A 27,851-nucleotide genomic window follows, 5' to 3' on the forward strand; every position below is an offset into this window, starting at 1 on the left:
TGATGAACACCAAGTCAAATTCTAATAAAACTACTTGGCTTTAAAAAAACACAGAAACATACTTTGGTCTTCCTGGCAAAAAGATCGAGTCACTTATAAGGGAAAAAAAAGTAAACTGTCATCAGACTTTATGACAGAGAATTAGTAGACTACAGACTTCTCATTGGCAGCAATTCAAGGTGGAAAAATACCTTCAAATTGCTGAGGGAAATAACTGGAAATATAGAATTCCATATTCTGCTAAATTATTATTAAAGAGGACAAACTAGTTATTTTCAGATACACATATATTTATTATTCATAGATGTTCACTAAGCAGTATAAGAGAATGTAATCAATTATGAAAGAAATCAATGCAGAAAAATAGAGGAACTGAATCCAAGAAAAAACAGTAAATGAGAAAACACACTATACTATTTAACATACTATAAATCCTAAATAAGCACTGGTTTTTAAAAAGGGATAATCAAAATAATAATTTTAAAATGTTATAAAAATTTTATGTTATAAAAATGAGGTGAAATTACAATACTAGAGAGCAACAAATAACATGGACTATGGAAGTGGAGACATTAGACTTACAAGTAGAAGAACAGATATATTCGTTTAGAACTTGGTGAGAATGCACATTGAACTTTAAGAGTAACACAAAAGAAAAGAAATGGAATGTATAAATAACAAGTAGGGGAAAAGGGAAGAATAAAGAAAACTCAAATCAATAAAGAAACCTCAATGGATCTAAAAGAGGCAGTGAAGAAAGAGAAAGCTATAATCTCCAATACTTAAAGTTGGTCTTGGTTAAAACTATTTGAAACAAAGCCCACAAGTTTCTAACAAGAAACTCTAGCACATGTGTACAAGCAAATGACATTTTTTGAGGCAATGATTATAATGCCAAAAAAATTTTATCAAGTTTCATAGCAAGTGGCAAAGACAGAGGTTAACCCAGATCTTCTATTCATCAGTGCTACTTACTATTTTTGGGGGGGAATAAAAGGGATATATTTAAAATGTAGAAAAATATACAGGAAAATATATCTGTGTACACTCAAATTCATTTTTAGAAAAATCTGTAAAGAATATGGTGTTTATTGCCTCTTTTCTCTACTGGAATGTAAATTCCATTAGGGTAGGGACTTGGTCTATTTTGTTCACTATGGTATCCCCAGCTCTGAGAATATAACAGGTGCTCAATAAATTTTTATTTAATAAATAAATAAATAAGACCTACTCTACATACTACCCGTGGATTTTGTGAGGATAAGATGAAAATAAAATTCTTAGGAAACTCTTAGGAATTCTCCGGGGGAATCTAAAAGGATCTAGTCAAATTTGGGTTGTTTTATTTTGCATGCTGAAACTGTCGGGATTATATGAAAATTAATTATTATTATAGCACTGGTTCTCAATTCCTATGAGTTGTGCTCAGAGCCATTTTTAATATTTCAAACATCTTAATATAAATCATATATTTACCTAAAATAAGTCTACACCAACCATTTCAAAATGTCAAGTTTATTTCATTCTGTTAAAAATTTTATCAAATAATGTTGATCAGATTTTCTAACTTAAAAAAATTGGAAAAAGCAATGATTTCCTGCCTAATAAATTTTATTTAAAATATTTAAGTATATTGGTTTCATAGAGAAAAATCACAGTAAAATGCTTAAAATTATGGTGAAATATTTAAATAATGATTTTAAACTATGTTACAAAATACGAGACATACTCAAATATCATTGACATCAACAAAAATCTTGTTTTTTGAAAACCAAAATATTGGGCTGAAGCCCTTCAGCAATCTTTATCCAATCTTAAGACATGGACTAAAGCATCAGATCTAATATTCCTTGATGCTTTTGTAAAAATTTTAATTCAGCAGATCTTTTATCTCCCACTCCCACCATTATCAACACGTTATATTCTTCAGAATAACTATTTAAAAAGTATTGACTTTAGATTCAATGGCTTAACAAAAATCGCACTTCGGAGAAAATGAAAAGAAAGTTACACTGAGAAGAAAAAATCAAATACAAGTAGTCTTAATAGTGTGAGCTTTGGTAATAAGGTACGGAGAGTACATTTAAAACAGACAGACCAGAGCAGAGGTAACACTTATTCACTGTGTGTCAGGCACCTGGTATGTACTTTAAACGTTTCATTCTTCTTTAGTCCTAAGGAAGAAACACTATGAGATGACACATAAACAAGGGGCTGCCTTCCAAAGAAGTTACCTAAAAAACGCTATACTTTCACTTTAATGTTTTCTAATATGTGTTTCTTACAGTGACTTCTGGAGTTATATAAATCTTCTCTACATAAAATATTCTTTTAGAGATTCTCAACCCAGAAAAGCATATTAAAGGCTCCAAGAAGACCCTGCAGCAAGAATATCTGTTTAACTTTAACTCAGTGTTTCCCAAACTCATTTATCACAGAACCTTTTTTCATTAAGCAACTATTAATTCTAGAGGCACACATTCCATGGAACACAGCTGAAAAGTTATTCCAACGATGTTAACATTGCTCAAAAGTGTATTTCGAATTTATCTTTCTGGGAGAGTTAGTTTATAAGCCACATTTTAAAAATATTTATTACTTTATGATAAAAAGAGTTCTCTCTAGTGAAGCTGTTACAGCAAAATAGTATTTGCATTTTGACAGCCCTTAGCAAAATGAACATTTCTCAATTAAACTTGCTTTAATCAGACTTGACTCTTGGAGACCTTATATGGTTCCAGAAGTTAAACTTGTCCTCAAAAGAAAGGCAATGTTAATACTTAAAGCATGTGTTATTGGCTCTGAACACCAGAGGAGCCTCAAAATGTTTTGAGCAATAGCCCAGTGTATAAAAAAGTATCCCAATTAAATTTTAAATTTTAAAAGAGCATTTACCATTTAGATACATGAATTCATTGACTAAACAAGTTCTAACCACATGGCAGGTACTATAAGTTTTGGGTATGGATAAAAGGAAGACAAAGCCAGTCCTTGAGCTAGAGGAGCTCAAAATCTTTTGGTAGAGACAGGCATATAAATACATAATTTAAAGTACTTTATTAGAGGTGAAAAATAAAGAAATTACTCCCAATGGTAAGAAGGCAGGCACAGGATTAGAAAGGCTAAACTGAGAAGATGGCTTATAAACTTATCTTTGATGAGTTGGAGACTGTCAGGTAAAAAAAAGAAAAAAAAAAAAAGAGAAAAATGCATCTGAGTTTGACAAGGCATACGAAGAGGGAATAAGTTATGACAGGGAGGGTAATGTCTGATAAATGATGAGAAATTTGGTATGCTAAGAGAAACTGTGTATTATAAGGTTAAAGGGCAACTTTGGAAAAATAGGTTAAGGTCAGGTTATGAAGAGATATATGCAAAAAGCAATTTAGATTTTTCATATGGGTAATGAACGATTTTATGCAGCATTTGAAAGCAGCTTTTTTTTTCTTTTTTTGTACACAAATAAGCAGACCACCACAATTAAAAAAAAAACAAAAATCACAAAGATTCAGCTTAGATACATCCACTGCTAGCCTTTCATGACATTCCAAGACTAGGTTTATATATATCCTCTCCTGTGCCTGATGTACATACCTTTATGACATTGATTACACTGGATTTTAATTTTATGTTGATTTACTTGTGTAGCCTTCCAATTAGACTATAAACTCCTTGAGTACAGGGACTGACACTTTTATATGTCTAGCACTTAAAACAGTATCTGTTAGATGGCCAGAACTTGATAAATGTTTGCAGAATTAACGAATGATTAATTATGTAGTAAAAGAGACAGCAGACACAACATTTTCAACTAAGGGACTGGGTGGATGACATTTATTATCGACCATGAATACAGAAGGTAGACTTTTTGAGAGGTAGATGTTAGCAATATCGAATACCCTTTTGGATGCAATAGTGATAAAATACCAATTTCTGAGTATCTCTCTGTGTTGGAAACTATTACTATTAAATCCACTAGTACTGACAGCTATCCTACAGGAGGTCTTTTTATTTTAATAATATTATGGCCATTTTATAGATGCAAGATTGTATGCTCAAGGAAATTAAGTATGGACATTATCCAATGTCCTGTAGCTAGTAAGTGCATTTAAAATTAGGGCTATTTAATTATATTATATTATATTATTTAATTATAATGCTTTATAGGCCATACTATGCCCCCTTAGGTAGGTGGAAGACATCCAGGTGGCAGTTAGCAACAAATGCCTGGGACTCAAGAAAGAGGTTTTGAAGATATCAAATACTTGTTAGCATATAAGTAGCATAGGAGCTGAAGTCATGGGAATAGAAGATGTGTTTTCCCATGTATAGTGAATAAGGTAAGATTAAAAGAGGACTAAGGATAGTCCTAGGAACCTGTGACATTTAAGTTATGTTAATAGAGAAGGAAGTTATGAGATATTTGTTAGGTTTTTTAGGAAACCTGACAAGCTAATAAAATTGTTCTCCAATGTATCTTACCTATATACTGATTTGGGGTAAATAGCTTCTATGAAGAATAGCTTGCCCTCTAAATTTATTTCAAAACTTGATATTTTCTACAATATTTGAACACTTGCAAGAAAAAATACCTAAAAATGCATCTTTTCTTAATATGTGAAGTGTCATTATCTATGGTAAACATTGAAGGATACGTGTTTCCTTGATTATGACATCTCTTGTGGCTTGGTGGAAAACCATTTGGTAGAAGACATAAATTATCTGACACACAAATTCATCATCTTCTTGTTGAGCTGAAAAGAAACAGAAAACTTCAAATAAAAGAATACTATATTATATACAAAATTGAAAAACATTGAGGGGAAAAATGAAGAATGAGAAAAACTAACGGTGACAAGGAGACAGGTAAAGGACAATTAGTTTAAATTATTTATAATATATGGGTGGCATGTATCATTTACATCTTAGGTGTTTTTTCTAAATTACATGATGGTGATCAGTCAAAAAATTTCATAATAATATATTTTCATAAGTTTTAGTAAATTTGGTTGTGGTCAAACTAAATAGGTTAAATTACTTTGAAATACAAAAATAAAAAATAAGAGTGTAAAGAGAGAAATTATATCATCTCTGAGTCCAAACCACACTACTTGAGACTGTTCATCTCAAATGGTTGTATCTAGGAAGAACTGAGAAACAAGACATGTTTAAGAGAATAGTAATGGTGCTTTTCTGTAATTTTTGCTATTTTTTGCCACCAAGTATAAAGAAATTGATTAAGTTAACGTCTAAGTCCCCAATGTGACATGGCAACACTTACCACCACTTGTGGGGACTTCTTTTTTTTTTGGTGCCTCATAAAAAAGTTCTTCAAATAATTCTAATTTGTAACATAAACCTGGTTTTATTTTGTCTCTATAATGTTGCCCTCACATGAGAAAAATGGTTCTTAAAAAATCACATCTTCTAAGTTTTTGGTAGAAATTAGACTGTTATAAACAGGTTTTTTCTTTGTTGAATAATGTTAACAAAATTAAACTTTACTTATTGGTATGAAGTAATAAAGTAATTTTAGTTCCAATCAATTATACTAGTAAAAAGGAATGTTACATAATCATACAAACTAATTAAGAAATGTTTATTATCATGAAAAGAAGACTAACAGAATAGTGGATGACCACTGATTAATACATGTAATGGCAAAAGCAAATACTTATAGAAATCCAATTTTTAGATACTGGTTATGAAATTTGATTTACTAATAGTCTGCTAACAACTCTTGGCAACAGATCAGTGCTATCTGTTAGACAAAGATTTACAGGTCAACAGAGCATCCAACCAGCTGTGTGGAATAAATTGTGGTCCCCTCAAAGTCCAACTGTTCCAAATAATTTTCCTCACTAACTTGTCAAAGTACCAGTCTCTTAGACTACTTGGGTTAAAATTTTATTAATTTCTCTCTTGGTATATAGTGTTCCCTCACTTAACCCCAAGGATTTTAATCTTGAAAATCCATATATTTCATAAAAACAGTAGTATACAGCCTCTGCCTGTGATAACCACATGTCAGAGAACATCAAAATATAGTAAAACACTGAGCTGGCTCTGTTATTATCTCTCAGTCATAATCAAAATGGGACAGCAATTCAAGGACCCAGATCATTTTGTTTCAACTTTCTCCTGCTCACCACAAAATCCTCATTCTCATTCTGCCAACTACATTACCTTTACTTTCACCTCCCAACTACCTGGTCTTTTAATAATTTCTAATCCGAAAACTCCTGGCTGTGTGAAGGGTGCACCAAAACAAATACATATACACTATTTGTAGACATACTTCAAATATGGAGGCACTATCTCTAGATGACCATTAAAATGCACTATGTTAAAGAATTTACAAATCAAACTTTTAAAGATTTAGAAGAGAAAAATGGGCAAAAGACTTAAATAGGCACTTCACTTTATTAGCCATATCCAATAACCAATAAATACAAATAGGTACTCAATTTCATTAATTATTAGGGAGATGTAAATTAAAACCACAATGAGATACCACTATGAAGGCTATAATTAAAGAGGCTGGATGCCAAAATATGTTGGTGATGTAGAATAACTGGAACTTTTGTACATTGCTGGTGGGACTGCAAATTGGCACAACTACTTTGGAAAACAAAGTAGTTGGCATTATTTCTAAAGCCAAATATATGCGTACTCTGTTCTGCTCCTAAGTATGTGTCTAACAGAAATGAGTAAATATGTTCACTAATTGAAATGCTTAAGAATGCTCATAGGAGCATTACTTATAATAATAGCCCATCAATTACAGGAAAAAACTGTAAAAAACACAAATACATGGAGGCTAAACAGTGCACTACTAAATAAACAAGAGATCACTGAAGAAATCAAAGAAGAAATAAAAAAATACATAGAAACAATGAAAACGAAAACACGACGACCCAAAACCTATGGGATGCAGCAAAAGCAGTTCTAAGATGGAAGTTTATAGCAAATTTAATCTCACCTCAAGAAACAAGAAAAACCTCAAATAAACAATCTAACCTTACACCTAAAGCAACAAGAGAAAGAAGAACAAAGAAAACCCAAAGTCAGTAGAAGGAAAGAAATCATAAAGATCAGAGCAGAAATAAATGAAATAGAAATGAAGAAAACAAGAGCAAAGATCAATAAAACTATAAGTTGGTTCTTTGAGAAGATAAACAAAATTGATAAACTTTAGCCAGACTCACCAAGAAAAAAAGAGAGAGGATGCAGATCTGTAAAATTAGAAATGAAAAAGGAGAAATCACAACCGACACCACAGAAATACAAAGGATTATAAGAGACTATTACAAACAACTCTATGCCAATAAAATGGACAACCACAAAGATATGGACAAATTCTTGGAAAGGTACAATTTTCCAGGACTGAACCAGGAAGAATTAGAAAATATAACCAGACCTATCACAAGTAATGAAATTGAAACTATAATTAAAAATCTTCCAACAAACAAAAGTCCAGGACGAGATGGCTTCACAGGCAAATTCTATCAAACATTTAGAGAAGAGTTAACACCAATCCTTCTCAAACTCTTCCAAAAATTGCAGAGGGAGGAACTCCCAAATTCATTCAACGAAGCCACCACCAACCTGATACTAAAACCAGACAAAGATATCACAAAAAAAGAAAATTACAGACTAATATCACTGATGAACATAGATGCAAAAATCCTCAACAAAATACTAGCAAACAGAATCCAACAACACATTAAAAGGTTCATACACCATGATCAAGTGGGATTTATCCTAGGGCTGCAAGGATTCTTCAATATGTGCAAATCAATCAATGTGATACACCATATTAACAAATTAAGGAATAAAAACCATATGATCATGTCAATAGATGCAGAAAAAGCTTTTGACAAAATTCAACACCCATTTATGATAAAAACTCTCCAGAAAATGGGCACAGAAGGAACCTACCTCAACATAAAGGACATATATGACAAACCCACAGCAAACATCATACTCAATGGTGAAAAACTAAAAGTATTTCCACTAAGATCAGGAACAAGACAAGGATGTCGACTCTTGCCACTCGTATTCAACATAGTTTTGGAAGTCCTAGCCACGGTAATCAGAGAAGAAAAAGAAATAAAAGGAACACAAATTGGAAAAGAAGAAGTAAAACTGTCACCGTTTGCCGATGACATGATACTATACATAGAAAATCCTAAAGATGCCACCAGAAAACTGCTAGAACTAATCAATGAATTTGGTAAGGTTGCAGGATAAAAAATTAATGCACAGAACTCTCTGGCATTCCTATACACTAACAACGAAAAATCAGAATGAGAAATCAAGGAAACAATCCCATTTACCATCACAACAAAAAGAATAAAATGCCTAGGAATAAACCTACCTAAGGAGGCAAAAGACTTGTAGTTAGAAAACTATAAAACACTATGAAAGAAATCAAACATGACATAAACAGATGGAGAAATATACCATGTTCTTGGATGGGAAGAATCAATACTGTGAAAATGCCTATACTACCCAAAGCAATCTACAGATTCAAGGCAATCCCTATCAAACTACCAACGGCATTCTTCACAGAATTAGAACAAAAAATTTTACAATTTGTACGGAAACTCAAAAGACCCCAAATAGCCAAAGCAATCTTGAGAAAGAAAAATGGAGCCGGAGGAATCAGGCTACCTGACTTCAAATTATACTACAAAGCCACAGTAATCAAGACAGTATGGTACTGGCACAAAAACAGAAATATAGATCAATGGTACAGGATAGAGAGCCCAGAGATAAACCCATGCACATATGGTCACCTAACCTATGACAAAGGAGGCAAGAACATAAAATGGAGGAAAGACAGCCTCTTCAATAAGTGGTGCTGGGAAAACTGGACAACTACATGCAAAAGAATGAATTTAGAACACTACCTAACACCACACACAAAAATAAACTCCAAATGGATTAAAGACCTAAATGTAAGACCAGACACTATAAAACTCTTAGAGGAAAACATAGGAAAAACACTCTTTGACATAAACCACAGCAAGATCGTTTTTGACTCACCTCCTAGAGTAATGAAAATAAAAACAAAAATAAATATATGGGACCTAATTAACCTTACAAGCTTTTGCACAGCAAAGGAAACCATAAACAAGATGAAAAGACAACCCTCAGAATGGGAGAAAATAGTTGCAGATGAAGCAACGGCAAAGGATTAATCTCCAAAATATAGAAACAGCTCATGGAGCTCAATATCAAAAAAACAAACAACCCAATTAAAAAATGGGTGGAAGACCTAAACAGACATTTCCCCAAAGAAGACATACAGAAGGCCAAGAGGCACATGAAAAGATGCTCAACATCACTAATTATTAGAAGAATGCAAATCAAAACTACAATGAGGTATCACCTCACACCAGTCAGAATGGCCATCATCCAAAAATCTACAAACAATAAATGCTGGAGAGGGTGTGGAGAAAAGGGAACCCTTTTGCACTGTTGGTGGGAATGTAAATTGATACAGCCACTACGGAGAACAGTATGGAGGTTCCTTAAAAAACTAAAAATACAACTACCATATGACCCAGCAATCCCACTACTGGGCATATACCCTGAGAAAACCATAATTCAAAAGGACACATGTACCCCAATGTTCACTGCAACACTATTTACAATAGCCAGGGCATGGAAACAACCTAAGTGTCCATTGACAGATGAATGGATAAAGAAGATGTGGTACATATATACAATGGAATATTACTCAGCCATAAAAAGGAATGGAATTGGGTCATTTGTAGAGACGTGGATGGACCTAGAGTCTGTCATACAGGGTGAAGTAAGCCAGAAAGAGAAAAACAAATCCCGTATGCTAACACATATATATGGAATCTAGAAAAATGGTACAGATGAACCTATTTGTAGGGCAGGAATAGAGACACAGACATAGAGAACGGACATGTGGACATGGGGGTAAGGGGAGGATGGGATGAATTGGGTGATTAGGTTTGACATAAATACACTACCATGTGTAAAACAGATAGCTAGTGGGAACCTGCTGTATAGCACAGGGAGCTCAGCCTGGTGCTCTGTGATGACCTAGATGCGGGGGTAGGGGGGGAGGGAGGTCCAAGAGGGAGGGGATATAGGTATACATAGAGCTGATTCACTTCATTGTACGGCAGAAACTAACACAACATTGTAAATCAATTTTACTCCAATGAAAAATAAATAAATAGATTAGAAAAGAAAACAAACAAAAACAACCACCCTACTATCAATCAACAGTAGAAAGGAAAAATAGTGGTATATTTATTTATACAGCAACAAAAATAAACATAGTTCTGTACAAAACATAGACAAACCTCACATTTATAGGGAAAAAGAAACAAGACTCTATTTCTAAAAAGCTGAAAACCAAGCAAAATTCATCTATGGGTGATAAAAAGAAAAATGGAAACCACTCTGGCAAAGGTGGTAATGACTGGGAGGTGGCAGGAGAGGGACTTCTAGGGTGCTGGTAATGTTTCATTTCCTCATATGAGTGGGAATAACATGAGAGCGCTCATTTTGAAAATTCATTGTGCTATACATACTTACAACTTGTGTATTTTTCTTTACGTATTATACCTGGTACAGGAAAGACTGAGATTAGAGGGTCTTTTTAAGCTTTCCATATTAGTATATTTAACTTCTATACTAATTAGCTACTTTTAATGTATATCTGCTATGGGCAAATTGCATCCCTCCAAAATTCATATGCTGAAGCCCTAATCCCAAATGCGACTATATTCGGAGATAGGGCCATAAGGAAATAAGTAAGGTTAAATGAGGTCATAAGGGTGGAGTCCTGATCCCACAAGATTAGTAATCTTATAAGAAGGGATACCCAAGCACTTGTGTGTGCTCGTGCTTTCTCTCTCTCCCTCTCCCCCACTTCCTCTGCCCACCTGCCACATAAGGATGTTAGGACACAACAAGAAGGTGGCCTTATGCAACCCAGAAAGAAAGACCTCACCAGGAATCAAATTGGCTGGCACCCTGATAGACTTCCCAGCTTCTAGAACTATGAGAAAATACATTTCTGTTGTTTAAGCCACCAAGTCTGTGGTATTTTGTTATGGCGACCTGAGCAGACTAACACAAGGTCCTAGAGAACTTGGCCCTAATAAAATACTATTAGAGTCAGACAAATTTTGTATGCAATATGGAAAACGAAACCTTGGCCCTTAAGAGCAAAACAAAGGTAAGGGGAAGACTATCTAGGCCTCCGCTATCCAGTATTGTAACCATAGCCAATGTGGTTAGTTAATTTTAATTAAATTTAATTTAAACTCCAGGTTCTCAGTCCCAACAGCCACATTTCAAGTAATCAATAGCCACATGTGTTGGACAGTGCAAATAGAGAACATTTTCTTCACTGCAGAAAGTTTAGAGGACAATACTATATATGGATCTAGGAGGGAATATGGTGATTAGAATTAGCTTCCAAATAAACTTTTCTGATTAGAAATCAAGATATTAAAAAAAAGGGTTTGTGCAAGATAGAAGACCCAATTCAACCAAAACAAAGCTCAACATAAAGAAGAAATGGTAGAATATTAGTTGTTCAAGGCTGATAAGAGGAGGGTAGTGTCTGTGAAATTGGTCCTGAATCACTTTATAGCAACATTCTTAACTTTGCAACCTAAAGCTATTTGATACTATGCTATCTAATCCCAGTAAAAGTATATTTAATTCATTTTCCTAACTATATAATTTAAGTTGCTGTAAGATGAGTAACGCAACAAGATAAATAATATTTCATGATTGCAGATTCCACATTTAAAAATCTAAACTCATAACTTGTTTATATACTAGCATAAAAATAAATTAAGATAAATTATAATTTACCATTTAGCAACTCAATGAGTGCAGGGATTATCCCAGATTTGGCTAGCAATGCAGCACAAGAGTCATCCATAGACACAGTTCCAATCATTATAACCACTTCTAAAACAAGGTCATCTTCTGCAGCACCTAGTAAAGTCAAATCACAGAAAGTTTTCATTGAAATGTCCTGATACAAATCCTTTCATATTGCCAAAATTCTAATTCACAGAAAAGATACTAAAAGCTATTAAATCAGTTCTTATGAATCATTAACACGCTTATAAATGTGTCCTTTTTCCAAAATTCCATGTTCGCGGAATTCCATTCCATGATGACAGTTCGTGGTGGTGGGGCAGTAGAGAGGTGGAGATAAGTCTTTGCAAATACAAATGAATGACAATGTAAGCACAGAAAATAGAAGAGTCATTTGAATGCCTCAAAGAACTTAGTGTGTGCATGTGAACTCGTGTAGAGCGGGATGGTATTTAGTAATTTTAAAAAGGCAGGATAAAAAAATAAGAAGGCAGGATAGGAAAGGGAAACTAATATTAAAAAAACATACTGTTAGGGAAGAGAGTACACACATATACGAGGAGAACTAGTGACTGCCTTTCTGAGAGAAAGAAACTAGAACTAGGGCTAGAACTAGAGGTGTGGGAAGAAAATGTGTTACGTAGTACAATAATGGTCACAAAATACTGTTCTAGCAGCCTTATCCACAACAGAAAGAAATAACTTAATGATTACGCAGAAGTGAAATATTTAGCACAGACCTGGTTTGAGTTTATCCTTGAGGTACGGAACCAGCTTATACTCCTTAAGAACCAATTCCCAGTCTAAGTCTGGAATGGTCAAATTTGCAAGAGTTCCTAAACATTCAATCACAAACTCCTCCTCTTCATCATTAGAGATTTGAGCTGCAAGGTCCCCAACATAATCCTGAATAAAATAGCATTTTAAAACAAATTTAAAATATGATTTCTGCAGAAGAACTAATCTAATAATTTAACCCATAGGAAGAAAAAGTATCAAATGTGATTCTCTTGTTTTAATAACCTTGAGCTAAATTGCTAAGGGAGACTATGGTGAACTGGTTTAAGGCAAGCAAACTGGAGTGAGGATGAAAAGGTTAGGGATAGGGATCGTAAAACAAAAACAACATTAAAACTTAGGTTGAGATTTCTAGGAGCTAAACTTGCAAGGAAGTTGAAGAAAAACCAACTTGGGTCATGAATTAATATTTGACAAGAGCTAAGGAAGAGTTATATTTCCAGACACAGCACTTTAAAGCTTTAATTCTCAGGCTATTTTAATACACAGAAAGCCAAAAACTACACTTACAATAAATAAATTTTTAGTTGGTCCATCATGCTGGGAAATGTTCCTAATCATTTTCATCAGCAATGGATCCTTGAACTTCAGAGCCCTCTTCATGAGCATCTTCAGCCCATTTCCTGATAACAAAAACAGAAAAACTCCCCCAATAAAGGTTCATTTAAATTTAATGATTTTTAAAATTTTCGGTTCTCAAAAAACCCCAATTTACACACAGAAAATACGTAAATATTAAGTGTACAATTAATTTTAATAAATGTATGCCCCTGTGTAATTCGTACCCATATCAAGATACAGAATATTTCCATTCAATGCAGAAAGTTCCCTTGTGCTTAGTCAATCTTAGTCCCCCAATACAATTACTTTTCTTCTTTTCTCCTCCTTTTCCTCTTCCTCCTCTTCCCCTTTTTCTTATTTTTTATTTTTAAACACAGATTAGTTTTGCCTCTTCTAGAATTTCACATAAATGGAAGCACAGTATGTATATGAAATATGTACCACAAAGTTTTAAAATGTAAATACTTTTTGACCCATAAAAATTGTACTTCTAGGAATTCATCCTAAGAATATAAAAATGGAAACATGAAAGATTCAGAGAAAGGAAAATTACTGTAGCATTGCTTGTAACAGAAAAGAAGTGGCAACAAACTAGCAGATTAAACTATGGAAAATCCTCTAATGGATTATTTTGCAGCTACTGGCAATTCTGTTTTATTAAAGTATTTAATCATATGGAATGATATTCAGATATTAACTTCAAAAAACATGTCACCATATATAGAGAGGATCCCATTTTAATTTAAAAATACGCAGAAGCATTGTACCAAAGTTTTACCTATGATTATCTCTGGATAGTGGGAGTAAAATTTTTAATTTTTTCCTGTTTGCTCATTTGTACTTTTTATAATGAACATGTATACTTCTCAAATACGAAAAAACTATTGAGCAAACTCTGAAATATCATAATGTATGATGAATCATTTTATGAAGGTACTATAGAAACAAATAGCTAATACATTTGTATTGCAACATCTTACACTGTAACAGATTGCTTTGCAAATAAAAAGTTTTATTTCATCTAGAAAATATTTTTAAAAATCAAATTTCAATTAAGGGTAACTGACCAAATGGTTTATAAAATGTTACTAAAGGGTAAGCGTTTCTACTCATGATGTAAGAATATTCTGAGTCTGACATTTAAGGATTATAGCTATAATTTTTAAAACTATTTAAAAATAGGATTTACATATTTACTATATTTCTTAATTCCTTATTATCTATTTTCCATCATATGCCAATAGCATATGATAGAGGTTATCTATGAAGCTCAAAGGCACTAACCTTCACAGATAAGCTGTACGTTCCTTTTGTTAGCAGCTAGATTAATGCAGAAAGAAATGAGTTCCAAGTCAATTCGTTCATCCGAACATTCAAAGAGCATCTTCATTAACTAGCAAGAAGCACAAAACATATTTTACTCAAAAAACCCCCAAACACACAAAAAACCACAGGCACTATTTTATCACAGTATGTTACCTTAGATTGTATGTTGGAAAAAATATAATACAATTACATTTTCAACATAGAAGTGGTAGGCTTTTACTGTTGAATAACGGAATGCTTAATGAACTATTAGATGCTCAGCATTCAATATGAACTTCCAAGTACACTGGAGAATATAAGAGGTATATTAGATAAAGCCTTTTCATTTAAGGAATTTAAAATGTTGTGTGGAAGTAGACCATTCTGAGCAATGAAAATAGCTTGTGCAAAGGTTACAAGGCAGGAAAAAAAGTCATTCTTCTGAAGAATTAAGAGAAGGCCAAGCATGGTTGGAGTGAGGGAAATACTGTTAAGAGATAAGGTGAAAGCCAGATCACGCAGGATTCTGAAGTACACGTTAAGGATTTTGGGCTTCATCCTAAGGTAAATGGGAAGACATTAAAGGCTTCCAAATAAGGAAAGTGTAAGGATAAGATTTACGTTTCGAAAAGATCTGGTCAATGTAGAAAATAGATTGAAACGGTAAGAAAATGTGGCAAAACCATCTAAGGGGCTAGTGGAAAAGTCGAGGTATGATGATGGTTGCCTGGACTAGGTAGAGCAGTGGGGATAGAGATAAAAAGGATGGCTCAGAGATATATTTAGGAAAGAGAATCAAACTGGGATTTAATAACTGACTAGATGTTGGGGTTAAGGGAGAGGAAGGGTCAAAGATGACTCACAGGTTTCTGCCCTAAACAACAACATGGATGGTGGTGCTAACATTTACCAAAAGACAGAAACCAAAGTAGGAAAAAACTTTAAAGGGAAGACAGTAATTTTGGTTTTGGACATGCTGAATTTAAGCTGCCTATGTGACAGTCTGGTGCAGATAGTCAGTAAAAGTTATAAACACAAGTTTAGAGGACATGTTTGGACTGAAGGTATAATTTTAGGAATTGTCATTTATGGTTGATAACCGAACCTGTAAAGCTGGACCCAATCATTTGGGAGTGTGTATAAAATAAGAAACGAACTCTACTTAATGATAAGAGAAAGGGAAGGGACTTCCCTGGTGGCGCAGTGGTTAAGAATCCATCTGCCAATGCAGGGGACACGGGTTCGAGCCCTGGTCCGGGAAGATCCCACATGCCGCGGAGCAACTAAGCCCGTGCACCACAACTACTGAGCCTGTGCTCTAGAGCCCACAAGCCACAACTACTGAGCCCGCGTGCCACAACTACGGAAGCCCACGTGCCTAGAACCCCTGTTCCGCAACAAGAGAAGCCACTGCAATGAGAAGCCCACACACTGCAACAAAGAGTAGTCCCCGCTTGCTGCAACTAGAGAAAGCCCGTGTGCAGCAACAAAGACCCAACCCAGCCAAAAATCAATCAATTAATCAATAAATTTATTTAAAAAAAAGAGAGAGAGAAAGGGAAGATGGATCTGAGAAACAGCAGACAGAAGAGTAGGAAGAAAAAGGCAGGCCACTTACGCCATTTAGCAGTAATCTAGATTTGTCATGATGAGAGATAGTTGCTATGTAATAAAGGAGAAATGAACAAACCTTAAGCTATACTTTTAAGAAGGCTGTCTACTATTATTGGTAAATAGCATATTAACTTAGTGCATATTATATAAATATATTTTTCTCTTAGTCAAATTGCTAACAACATATGGAAGTCAATCCTAAATTTATAACCTAAAAATTTCTTATGTTTTATCTCAGCGGATACCTTTTTAGATCAACATGCCTTTGTTGACTGGTTAGACCCTATTTTGTTAAATCTTGTTTTGGTTATTCTCTATGTTAGTTCCAAATAACTTCTAAGTTTCAAAAAGGATATATGGTGAACACACAAAAATTAATCTTATTTCTGTATGCTAGCAATGAACACCTGGAAACCAAAATTTAAAAAGCAAATCCACTTACAATTGCTCCCAAAAATACTTAGATATAATTCTAACAAAACTATATGTATATATATAAAAAATTCACTATTTGCTGAGAACTACAAAAACACTGTATAGCTGGTGAATGGTTGGCATGTATCATGCCTTTTCCCAGAGAGCACTTCTTTAACACAAATGTTGCTGCTAGTGGAATCTTTAATCACTAACACTTAATAATGTTGCAGAACAAAAAAATTCTATGGCAAAGATAAAATAATCTTAATTTATTGGATATACTTTTAACAGATTTTGCTACCTATTAACTGCCAACTAAATTACAAATTAATAAAAATGTAGGTGACAATCCTCTAAAAATGTAAATATATACAGTATGTTTTTCATACTCTAAAAACCCACTATAGATTTCTTCCAAACTTCTCCTAATACAAGAAGCTTTTTAAAAATAACAAAAGTCTGTTTGTTACATCAATGCAATGTTTAGCAAGGCAAAATATCTGTCGCTGTTTACTTGAAATTAACCTTGTAGTATGAAATTTGCCCTTAAGAACGGTGTTACAGGGTGATTTGTTAGAAGCTGAGGGTTTTTGTTTTGCCTTGTTTTTGTAATTTCCACGTTAAGTCCTGTGGTGAAATATTCAGGAGCTAGCTTTTTAAAAAATAATGCATGGTTTAAAACCTTATCCAACACCTACATCCCCAAATCAAGAGAAATCAGGACTAAGTGTGAATGAAATACATCATGATATAGAATTAGTTTTTCATAATAAGAAAGAGAAACATTTCAATTTTAAAGTGTTCACATTTTAAAATAATAGTTTAGTTCAAGCTCTACGTGCAACACTGTCTTTGACTGCTACCCATAGCACTTCAGATGTAAGTGTAATTGCTGACAACTAGGAAATACTAAAACTAGATTTGTTCTGTTTTAACTATGTCCATTGTCATCTTTTACTAATTTAACAGGAAGGCACTAAAAGGCTTCAGCCTGTGCAATGAAGAGGCAATAGTGTTCAATCAGACAAGTCCCATATTGAGTATCAGATACCAAAGACCCAGGACTGAAATCACTGTGTCTAGACTCTCTGGCACCTGACTTCACTTATTTACCAGTGACCAGAGGCCAACCCCTACAGCTCTCTGTATTCACATACACCTCTGCCACCCCCACCCCCCTACCCAAACATCTTTGAATGATTATGGCAGAACTTTGCATGCCTCAGGAATCTCTTCTGACTGGCTACTCCCTAACTCTGCTGTTTGAAGTGATGCTCTGGTTTCTGAACTTCAGCAGATAATGGCAGGCAGGAGCAAAGGGGGCTGTCAGAAAGGACGTTTACCAGCATTCAGCTCAAAAGAAGCGTGTAGATCAAAGAGGGGCCAAATAGGACAACTGTGGTAGAAAACGTGTGGATTACTATGAAGATTCTTGCGCACTGTTCTAGGTAAAATGTTAAATAACACCATGACATCATTACCTAAACATGTACTTTGGCCATTCTATTACCAATAAATACTTTTATAAGCATCTGGATGGCATTTGCACCTATTTAAACAAAACATGCATCTTAGAGGTCTAAATAACAATGAACTGTTAATGTGTACTCTTAACTATTATTAGAATACAACCATTAACTCCTGGTATCCCCAAGTATGCTTACCTGGAACAATTCACCCACTGAGACCATTAAGATCATACATAAAGAAAGACTTGCCCTGACCCCCAAGTTTTACAAAATAGTGGCATAATAGAGGGAAAATATGAGAATATATTGGATAATTAGAGGCAATAAAGTACAAAAGAAGCAAAGCAACATAATATTGGGAGAGACTATGAGGCATGTTGACTTTATAACATCTACTCTGAATATTATATAATTTACAAAAGTGAGCTCTAATTATAGGCTTATGTTAGAGCAACTCACAATCTATTTCCACCAAAGCCCAGCTCTTTAAGAATGAGAAATCAGTAATCATTTTTCCCCCAAAAGACCATGATCATGCACTAGATACAACCTCTTAAGGTTAATCTAATTTATGAAATGCTATTCCATGAGCCCAATGTTAACACATTGTTTATTTGGACTAATAAAATTCTGATGAAGAAATTTTAGAAAGTATAGGTTTATGCTATATAACACATATAAGAAAGGGAGTATTTAAATTGGACTCTGAGTGGTTCCAAAATAATGAGAAGCATTTACTAATGGCACCTTATTTTTGTACAGTGTTTCACAGTTTATAAAGTTCCTTTACATATGTATCTAATGGAATTAAAGAATATGACCATATCCCACATCTTTTTTGATCACTGAAATGAATATGAATGACAATTGAACCACTGCTTTCTTACTTTCAAAGTTATTTTAGGCTGCTCATTTGAAAAATTCATTTGTAATACTTGACAATATTTACTAAACAAAAATTAATGTGCATAATTTCAAAGTGAACAGAGTATTACATTAACTCTAATATATTCCAAACTTCAGATATGGTTTTATTTAATAAGTAGGTTAATCAGTTGCTACCACAAATGAGTTCAAAGCTTTGTTAGTATTATAAACATTACTTCAAGGAGTCAATACTTCTGAGAGGAGTATCGTTTTAATTCCTGAAGGAAGCTTGGGAATTTCAATTTAATCCCAAATTTGCTTTCCATGATTCTTTTATTTTACAATGTACTTTTACAATTGGTACTGGGTGGCAATCAAACCATGTCAACTTTTCCCCAAATATGTCAAAGTTGAGCCTTATAAAGTACAAGTTATAGGCTGGATAGCACTTTAGGAACAAACATACTATTCTAGAGTACCATTTGGCTTCTCAAAATATGGCCTCATACTAAAAAGTTTCAGGATGTTTACAACATAATTTGATAACATACCCTCACTATTCTTACCAGGGATGAGCTTTAAAAACAAAATATAATAAACTAAAACCCCAAAACATTGACCACTGAATGAATTTTGCAAGATTCTGTTCATGAAATACAGACCACAAATGTTCTGAAAACCCCACTGCAGAAATGTTTCATGTTAGAAAATTATCTGGCAAGGAAACAAGCATGAATGTTGTCCTTGAAAAGGTATGGGAGAATTTTCTACAAAGTCTTCAACTGCAATAATAATAATGTTTCAAAAGTAACTTAAACAGGCTTTTATTTCTGATTATTTATTGAAAATAAAGTTTCACATTTTATGTTTGAGATTGTAAATTCTAGGGTATAGAGGGAAGGGTAACTCCAAATTAAATATTTAACAAAAAAAGTTTTCAATCTCTTTTTAGTTTACATTTATTTCTCTTTTATTTAATGTTATTCTCTTTAAAATCTAATCTAGATAAAAACAGTCAATCTAGACAAAAATATCATTCTTTTATCATTGCTTTCCAATTCATATCCTGTAGTCAATGAAGTTCTGACATTAAATGGGATTGGAAAAGGAACACCCTTTGAAACTGTGAAGCAAAACCCCTTGGAACATATGAAGTGAGACTGTAGTAAATCACCTGTAATCCCCCTTTGACATGGCTACTCTTTTATTGAAAACTTGTTTGACAAAGAGTTTGATTACACTTTGTATCGGCTGTAGTCTGACATGTGTTATCTCTATAAGAAGCCTTGCCTTGTTAGATAAAATATGCTGCATATTTGAAGTATGTCTACTTTCTGTAAACAAGCATAATTAGTTTATCCCCTGGTATAAAAGCCTAAGAAATTATCCTTGAGAGTTTATCAGTTTTTTAATTGAGTGTAGATAAAGTATTAAAATTCTGGAATAGCAAATTCAATTTTTAGAACCGTTTTATTAATTTGGGATGAATAGAAGGATTAATAAGAATAAAAACTATGGCCTGTTTTTTTACTACATAATAATTATTTGCCAAATAATATACATTTAATAACTTATATTAGGCTAATAAGGAATTATGTAGTAGGAGTCTTAAGAGGATTACTTTAATAAGTATGACTTACTATACATATTCTTCTGAAGTGTCTTTTAAAAGTGTTATTTTTATTGTATATTATACATCCTGCGATTTTGCTTTTTCTATTTTAGAAAGCCATACTATAAAAATAATATTAAAAATCAGCCTAACTAGTGTTCCAATCATCAGATAGTATTCAAATTAGTAGAGCTCAGTTTAATGAAGATTAATGGCACAATAGTGATTCCATGAATGTAAATTCCCTAAGAGTAAAATTACACATGTATAGAATCTCCACCATTATAGTCTATGAAAAAAAAATCACTAAACTCCTTCAAGACAAATAAACCTAACATATGAAATATATCAAGCAACTGAGTTATAGCAAAAATCTTTCTTGAGAGCAGTGCTATAAAAATAAAAGTATTTTGATGAAGCATTTTCCCATCAGAGAACGCAAAGCATTTAAAACCGTCAACCACAAACAAAATTAAAGGGCAAATGACAAAGTTGGGAAACGTCTGTAATATGCCAAGGAATTAAAATAGTTATTATATATAGAGATATTATTTATTAATCCTAAAATATTGACATGCCAATGGAAAAATTATCAAGGGACATGAATGATTTATAACATAATATCAACAATAAGCATGTGAAAAATGTTCAACCTCACCAATATTCACAGAAATGCAAATAAAATGCAAATAAAAAGAAATAGAGACACTCCATTTTTAGAGAAATGATAGTATCCAGTGCTGTTAAAAGTGAAGTGACAGTTGGAAAAAAATCAACTCACATCTTCTTAGAAGGTAATTTGCCCATATTGTGTCAAATACACAAAATACCTTTTGACCTAGCAATTCTACTTTTAGGAATTTAAACTAAAGAAAAAATCGAGATGTGGTTAAGCTTTTACATACTATGATATTTATTCCACATTATTTCATTTGTTTACATACATTTACTTACATCAGTTTTTATGTGATAAACTGGAAAAAAACCTAAATATACAATTTAACAATATTTAAATTATGGTACACTTATGCAATAAAATAGTATACAACTATTATGAATAATTTTTGAAGAATGTTCAGTGACATGGGAGGGTACTTAACGATATATTAAGTTAAAAAAGCAATATAAAATTACATATGGCATATAATCTCAATACAGTATTTTTTTAACTATGTAGAAGAAAATGTACCAAAATTTTAAATGGTTATCTCTGGGTTTGGGATAACAGAAAGTTACTTTCATTTTTATAATGTTCTGTACTTTCCAGATTGTATATAACAAGTTTATATTATTTTTAAGAGGGGAATTTTAAAGAAAAAACCTATCTGGCAAATCAAGGGAAGAAAGCAAAAAACATATTTTTTGAATGCCTTTTAAAGAAAACACTTAAAGCACTTACTTGTGGTATACAGTCAGTGTATGCAAACATTGATTTAAAGCGGTCATCCATGCTTATGTGGTAAAGAACGCACATTGCTATTTGTTTGTAGTTTTCATTGCCTGCAAATAAGAAATCATGGATATGGTGAGATTTTATATTATGCCATGCATGGCATGGAATGACCACAAAAAAATTAATTTTTTTTGTATAACACACTTAAATTAATGCATTAAAACTTTTAAGCTACTGAATCAAAAAAATCATTATATAACCCTAATTTAGAAAATATTTTGAGCTCCCTATTTCAATTCCAAAGTTTGGAGCACACTATCTATGAAATATCACTAAGTTCCAAGAGATTATATGTATTTTACAAGGTATACTTTTGAAAAAAATTAACCACAAACCTAAGAATTAATTGTTCCCAGTAGCCCACTAAAAAGTAGATTTGGCCACTGGCCCCTCCATCCTTACTGTTTCATCAAAATATGTGATAAACACACTTCATTGACAGTGATAATGTATAAGAAATAGTAAACAAAAAGTATATTTAATTTTTATGAATCAGAAACTGGAAAAATAACAAATAATAAACAAAGTAGAATAGTATTTGCTACAATAAAAAAAAAAAATGTCCAAAAGAAGACATACAGATTGCCAAAAAACACATGAAAAGATGCTCAACATCACTAATCATTAGAGAAATGCAAATCAAAACCACAATGAGGTATCACCTCACAGCAGTCAGAATGGCCTGGCCATCATCAAAAAAATCTACAAACAATAAATGCTGGAGAGGGTGGGGAGAAAAGAGAACCCTCCTGCACTGTTGGTGGGCATGTAAATTGATACAACCACTATGGAAAACAGAATGGAGATTCCTTAAAAAACTAAAAATAGAACTACCATATGACCCAGCAATCTCACTACTGGACATATACCCTGAGAAAACCATCATTCAAAAAGATACATGTACCACAATGTTCACTGCAGCACTATTTACAGTAGCCAGGACGTGGAAGCAACCTAAGTGTCCATCGACAGATGAATGGATAAAGAAGATGTGGCACATATATACAATGGAATATTACTCAGCTATAAAAGGAACGAAATTGAGTTATTTGTAATGAGGTGGATGGACCTAGAGTCTGTCATACAGAGTGAAGTAAGTCAGAAAGAGAAAAACAAATACCGTATGCTAACGCACATATATGGAATATAAAAAAAACGGTACTGATGAATCTAGTGGCAGGGCAGGAATAAAGACGCAGACATAGAGAACAGACTTGAGGACACAGGGGCGGGAAGGGGAAGCTGGGATGAAGTGAGAGAGTAGCACTGACGTATATACACTACCAAATGTAAAACGGATGGCTAGTGGGAAGCTGCTCCATAGCACAGGGAGATCAGCTCGATGCTTTGTGATGACCTAGAGAGGTGGGATAGGGAGGGTGGGAGGGAGGTTCACGAGGGAGGGGATATGGGGGTATATGTATACATATAGCTGATTCACTTTGTTGTACAGCAGAAACTAACACAACATTGTAAAGCAATTATACTCCAATAAAGATGGAAAAAAAATACATGACTATAAAATGCTAAAGGGTAGAGATAATAAGCATAGTCTAAGGATTGACTCAGAACTTCTGAGGTAAGAAGTTTTTCTAGTTTTGTACACCTTGAAACTGAAAAAAGAAAAGTGAATGATATATCATAGATTTGAAACATAAAATGGGACTTTAATATGTCATGTAGTCCTTCTACATGCTTTCAGACAGACCATATTTTAAGGATCTACTTATGATCTCAAAGTCAGTGACAAAACTTGAGTTAGAAAAGTTTAGCTAAAAAGTTTTATCCAAAAAACAATATTATTTTTAAAAAATTTGGGCTATGAGAAATCCTTGGAGATATTTGGAGTTTTAAAACAAAATCAAGGATATACATAAATTTAGTTTATAAATAACATATCAAGAAAATTTTAAATATACTGTGACATGGAGGATAAATTCAGCACCTTTATTCTTGTGTCTACCATAGTATAAAATTACTAAAATACTTCGTGTTTTTTAAAAATACTATTTTATATTCTTATTAAATTTTTTAGATATTAGGTTATCTCTTTATGAGGTGGTGAGAAATTCTTAGGGGACATACCTTGGTATTCTTATAGGCTTAGTATAGCATATGGAAGTTTCTCAATAAATACCTGCTGATTGATTCTATTTTTAATATCTAAAAAGCCTGGTGACTATAGTTAACATACTGTATAGTACATCTGAAAGTTGCTAAGAGAGTAAATCTTAAAAGTTCTTACAACCAGAAAAAAAGTAATTATGTGAGGTGATGGATGTGGTAACTAATCTTAAAGTGGTAACTTTTATAGTTAACTACCCTTATATCTAACCTTATATATTTTGCAATATATACATATATCGAGTCATCACCTTAAACTTACATACTGTTATATGTCAGTTAGATCTCAATAAAGCTGGAAAAAAAACAATGTTATGTTTAAAAAATCAGAGGCTAAAACTGAAAAAATAAGCACATTTAGTCAAAGACAGAAATTACTAGTTCTACAAGATTTTCAGATTTGACACAAAAGTGTTTTAAGTTTCCAGGTGTTTTTTAAAAACATATAGTGACCCTCTCTCTAGCCTCTTGCTTTCCTGGAGCTTATATGTTAAATAAAAAATATATCATATGGTAAGGAAGAACAATGTGAGTCTTCAAAATAATCTGTCAAATAAATTTTATCATCCTTATTTTTCAGATGAGGAACTTAACACTTGGAGAAAAATAAATACTTCCTACACAGCCTTGTAAGTGGGTGAGCAGGGCTTTAAACACAGGTTTCTCTGACTCCAGAATTTTCACCAGAGGTGAAGTTATATACACCAGAGGTATATTACAGTATCTCTCAAACATTTTTATATCATAAGGTAAAACGGTCTTTCAAGTAAGATATTATTATCAGGTATAAAAGACTGAAATACACTGACATATGATAGAATAAAACACATTTTAAAAACAGAATTTTTAAAAATCAAGACTTTTGCATCTTTTTAAATTGTTTGGCTAAAGCCTATTTCCTATGGCTTTCTATCAATGTAAAAATGAATTCTTGGCATAAAACAAAAACAATAAAATCTAGCATATGTTCATCAGATGAATACATACTAGTAAACATTTTCATCTTAACTAAAAATCTATGAATTCACTAACTTAACCACTTGGAATACAACATATGCAGGAACTACATCTGGAGGAAAACGTAATGCAAAAACTGTGAAATTACTCCAAAAAAGAGAAAAGTAGAGACTAACTGGGTGTTCCCAACCCCAGTATTTCGCTCTTGGGATCAGAGCAATCTAAATAGAAAAGACTCATAGATTTTAATAAATCACATTTTTACACCGCTGAAGGCATTCATTTATACTTATTCTAGTATAAAACACACTTGCCATAGGAAAACAAATCTTTGCATAGGTTTGCATGATACGTAGATTAAAAATGAAAAATTCCAACTTTATTCTCCAGAGAGGAAAGTATCCCTTAGGGGTTTGGTCAGATTATACTTCACAGTATTTAGTTTTTCTCCAGGGACTGAGGTATTTTAAAATCTTTTCAAGTAAGTTCCTACAGCAAACTCATATTCTGAAGGCACAGCCTCTCTTTCCCTGCTATTACAGTTTCTTTCTATATGTTGTTCAGCTGTGGGTAGGTTCTAGTCCTACTTAATTTTTTCAAAATATTATTTGAAAATATTTTCTCTATGTAATGGATTCACTGAAAAGTAGGATTCCAAGTCACACAACTTACTAAATAAATGGTAGAAGAAACAGAGAAATCAATATCCAATATAAAAGATTGTTTAACATCAAAGTAAATAATCAGACATTAAAATTCAGTGTGGAACTAAGAATGAAAAAAGACACTATTCTATGTTTGAGGATTGTCTGTCTACTGCTGGTTATCAATGAAAGGATTCTAAAATGCAATGTTCTAAAGTGGTACATCAATTCATGTAAGGTGAGAGGAAAGAAAGATTCACCTTTAAGAGATCTGTACCCCATAAAGAGAATAACAAGGACGGTCCTTCTAGAGCAAATTACATACACATATATATATGATTATATATCTATATCACTTCCAAAGGATAACTCAGGATAAAGGATATGTGATAGAATAGTAAGCCTAGAGAAAAGTCCTAAAATTACAATAATTTTTAAAAAGTAGATGAATAACATATGCAAGAAACATCTCGGATTCAACAATAATTTATATTACTTTCTTTTTCTACAGCAAAACTAAATATTTAGTTTCAAAAAGTAGGAAGAGTCATTCTACTGCCAGTTCTAATTCTGCTCTTGTGTGCTTTCTCTTTCTCCTTCTCTCCCCATACTCATGGCCAAAGGTGAAAGATCCTTGCAGTTCTCCAGTACCTTCCTAATTCTTCTTTATCTGTGATCTTCTATTTAAAAACCTATGTAAAGCAACTAAACTCCAATAAAAATTAATTTTAAAAAAGGTGGGAGGCTGGGGGGACAGGCAGGAAGTATATGGGAAATTAATGTCCTTTCTGCTCAATTTTGCTATGAACCTTAAATTGCTCTAGAAAATAAAGCTTGATTTAAAAAAAGGCTCTGAACATATGCCCAATTTCCCATAATCTTTACCTAAAATGATTATCATGCTCCAAAAATGTGCTAAAACTAAAGGACTGAAGAAAACAGAAGCTGAAGGATTACAAGGCTATCCCAAAAGATTCGTGGATAGCCAGTCTTTCTATAACTACAATTCTTTGAGAGAAGGGAAGAGAGAAAGAGTTAAGCAAACTGATAGTTCCTCTTGTATGTTAAGCATGTATTTTCTCATTTAACTCTTATAACAACTGAAAAGGTAGGTATTATCTTTGATCTGGATGTGAGGCAATGACATTCATTAAGGTTATGAATCCTTCAAAAGGAAACACAGCTCGTGAATCTGAGATTCAAACCTAGGTCGGACTACAAAGCCTGTGTGCATGTACTCTCTACTAAGCCTTCCAGGAAGCAGCAGGAAGGGTGAAATAATGCCAAATAAACATAAATTATTATCATCATTCCTTAGTGGCACAGTACCGGAAAGAAATGCAGTTAAGAAGGGACTCTATGGAGAAAGAGGTGAGATGATGGTAGAAGAGGAGAAGAGGGGAGATGAAATGAAGAAAAACAGTTATTTATCAGAGTACCTGTGCCCAGATGCAATAGGTTCCAATGGATGAAAGATCTTGACAGGGACAAATTGCATTATCCCCCAAGCAGTTTGGGGGACTAGATCTATAGCAGTTCTGAAACTCACTCTCACTGAATTGGACAAGAACTGCTATCAAGCAGTGTTTGATTTTATGAGAAAAACAAGGTGCTAGAAGCTTAAAAGTTGAGTAGAGTGGTAAACAGAGGCAGTAAAATGCTATGGTTCAAATCTCAGGCTCTGGAGGCAGACTGCTTGGGTTCAATTTGTGGCTCTGCCACTTACTAGCATAAATGGCCTTTTGAGTGTTATTTAAATTCTCTGTGCTTCAGTTTCTTCATCTGTGAAACTGGAATAACAACTGTACCTATCTCAAAGAGTTGTTATGTGAAGATTAGGTGAAAGAATCCTGGTAAAACAATTAGTACTGAGTCTGACACACAATAAACTGAATCAATAAATGTCATTTCTTAGTGTTATTATGTTGATAATAACACTTTTCTGTTTTACCAAGAGAACACTATTTTCACATTCCCCTAATATATATGTTGTCTTTGTGGTTTTCTATCCTCAAGATTTGACCATAGTTAGAGGTAATGTAGGTTTAAGAGGCAGCCAAGATTCCTCTGAGATGAGCTAGACAGGGTTCACAGGTATATTCTGAGCCTGTGGTTGAGCCACTTGTCCCTAGTCACTTTCC

At 33.3% G+C, this 27,851-nt stretch overlaps 1 protein-coding gene across 2 annotated transcripts in view; it reads right to left on the minus strand.

Annotated features, from left to right (window-relative positions):
• KIFAP3 (kinesin associated protein 3) overlaps nucleotides 1-27,851 on the minus strand; it is a 164,415-nt gene that overhangs the window by 49,742 nt on the left and 86,822 nt on the right. For both annotated transcript variants that reach the window (XM_036868012.1, XM_036868022.1), the window contains exons 11-16: nucleotides 21,932-22,032; nucleotides 14,533-14,641; nucleotides 13,198-13,310; nucleotides 12,630-12,795; nucleotides 11,878-12,003; nucleotides 4,656-4,754 (exon numbers count right to left, since the gene is read on the minus strand). In XM_036868012.1, the coding sequence (XP_036723907.1) occupies nucleotides 4,656-4,754; nucleotides 11,878-12,003; nucleotides 12,630-12,795; nucleotides 13,198-13,310; nucleotides 14,533-14,641; nucleotides 21,932-22,032 (714 nt within the window). The remainder of the gene's footprint in view (nucleotides 1-4,655; nucleotides 4,755-11,877; nucleotides 12,004-12,629; nucleotides 12,796-13,197; nucleotides 13,311-14,532; nucleotides 14,642-21,931; nucleotides 22,033-27,851) is intronic.

This window comes from Balaenoptera musculus, chromosome 1, assembly GCF_009873245.2.
Source record: "Balaenoptera musculus isolate JJ_BM4_2016_0621 chromosome 1, mBalMus1.pri.v3, whole genome shotgun sequence".
In the NCBI taxonomy this organism is placed as follows: Eukaryota; Metazoa; Chordata; class Mammalia; order Artiodactyla; family Balaenopteridae; genus Balaenoptera; species Balaenoptera musculus.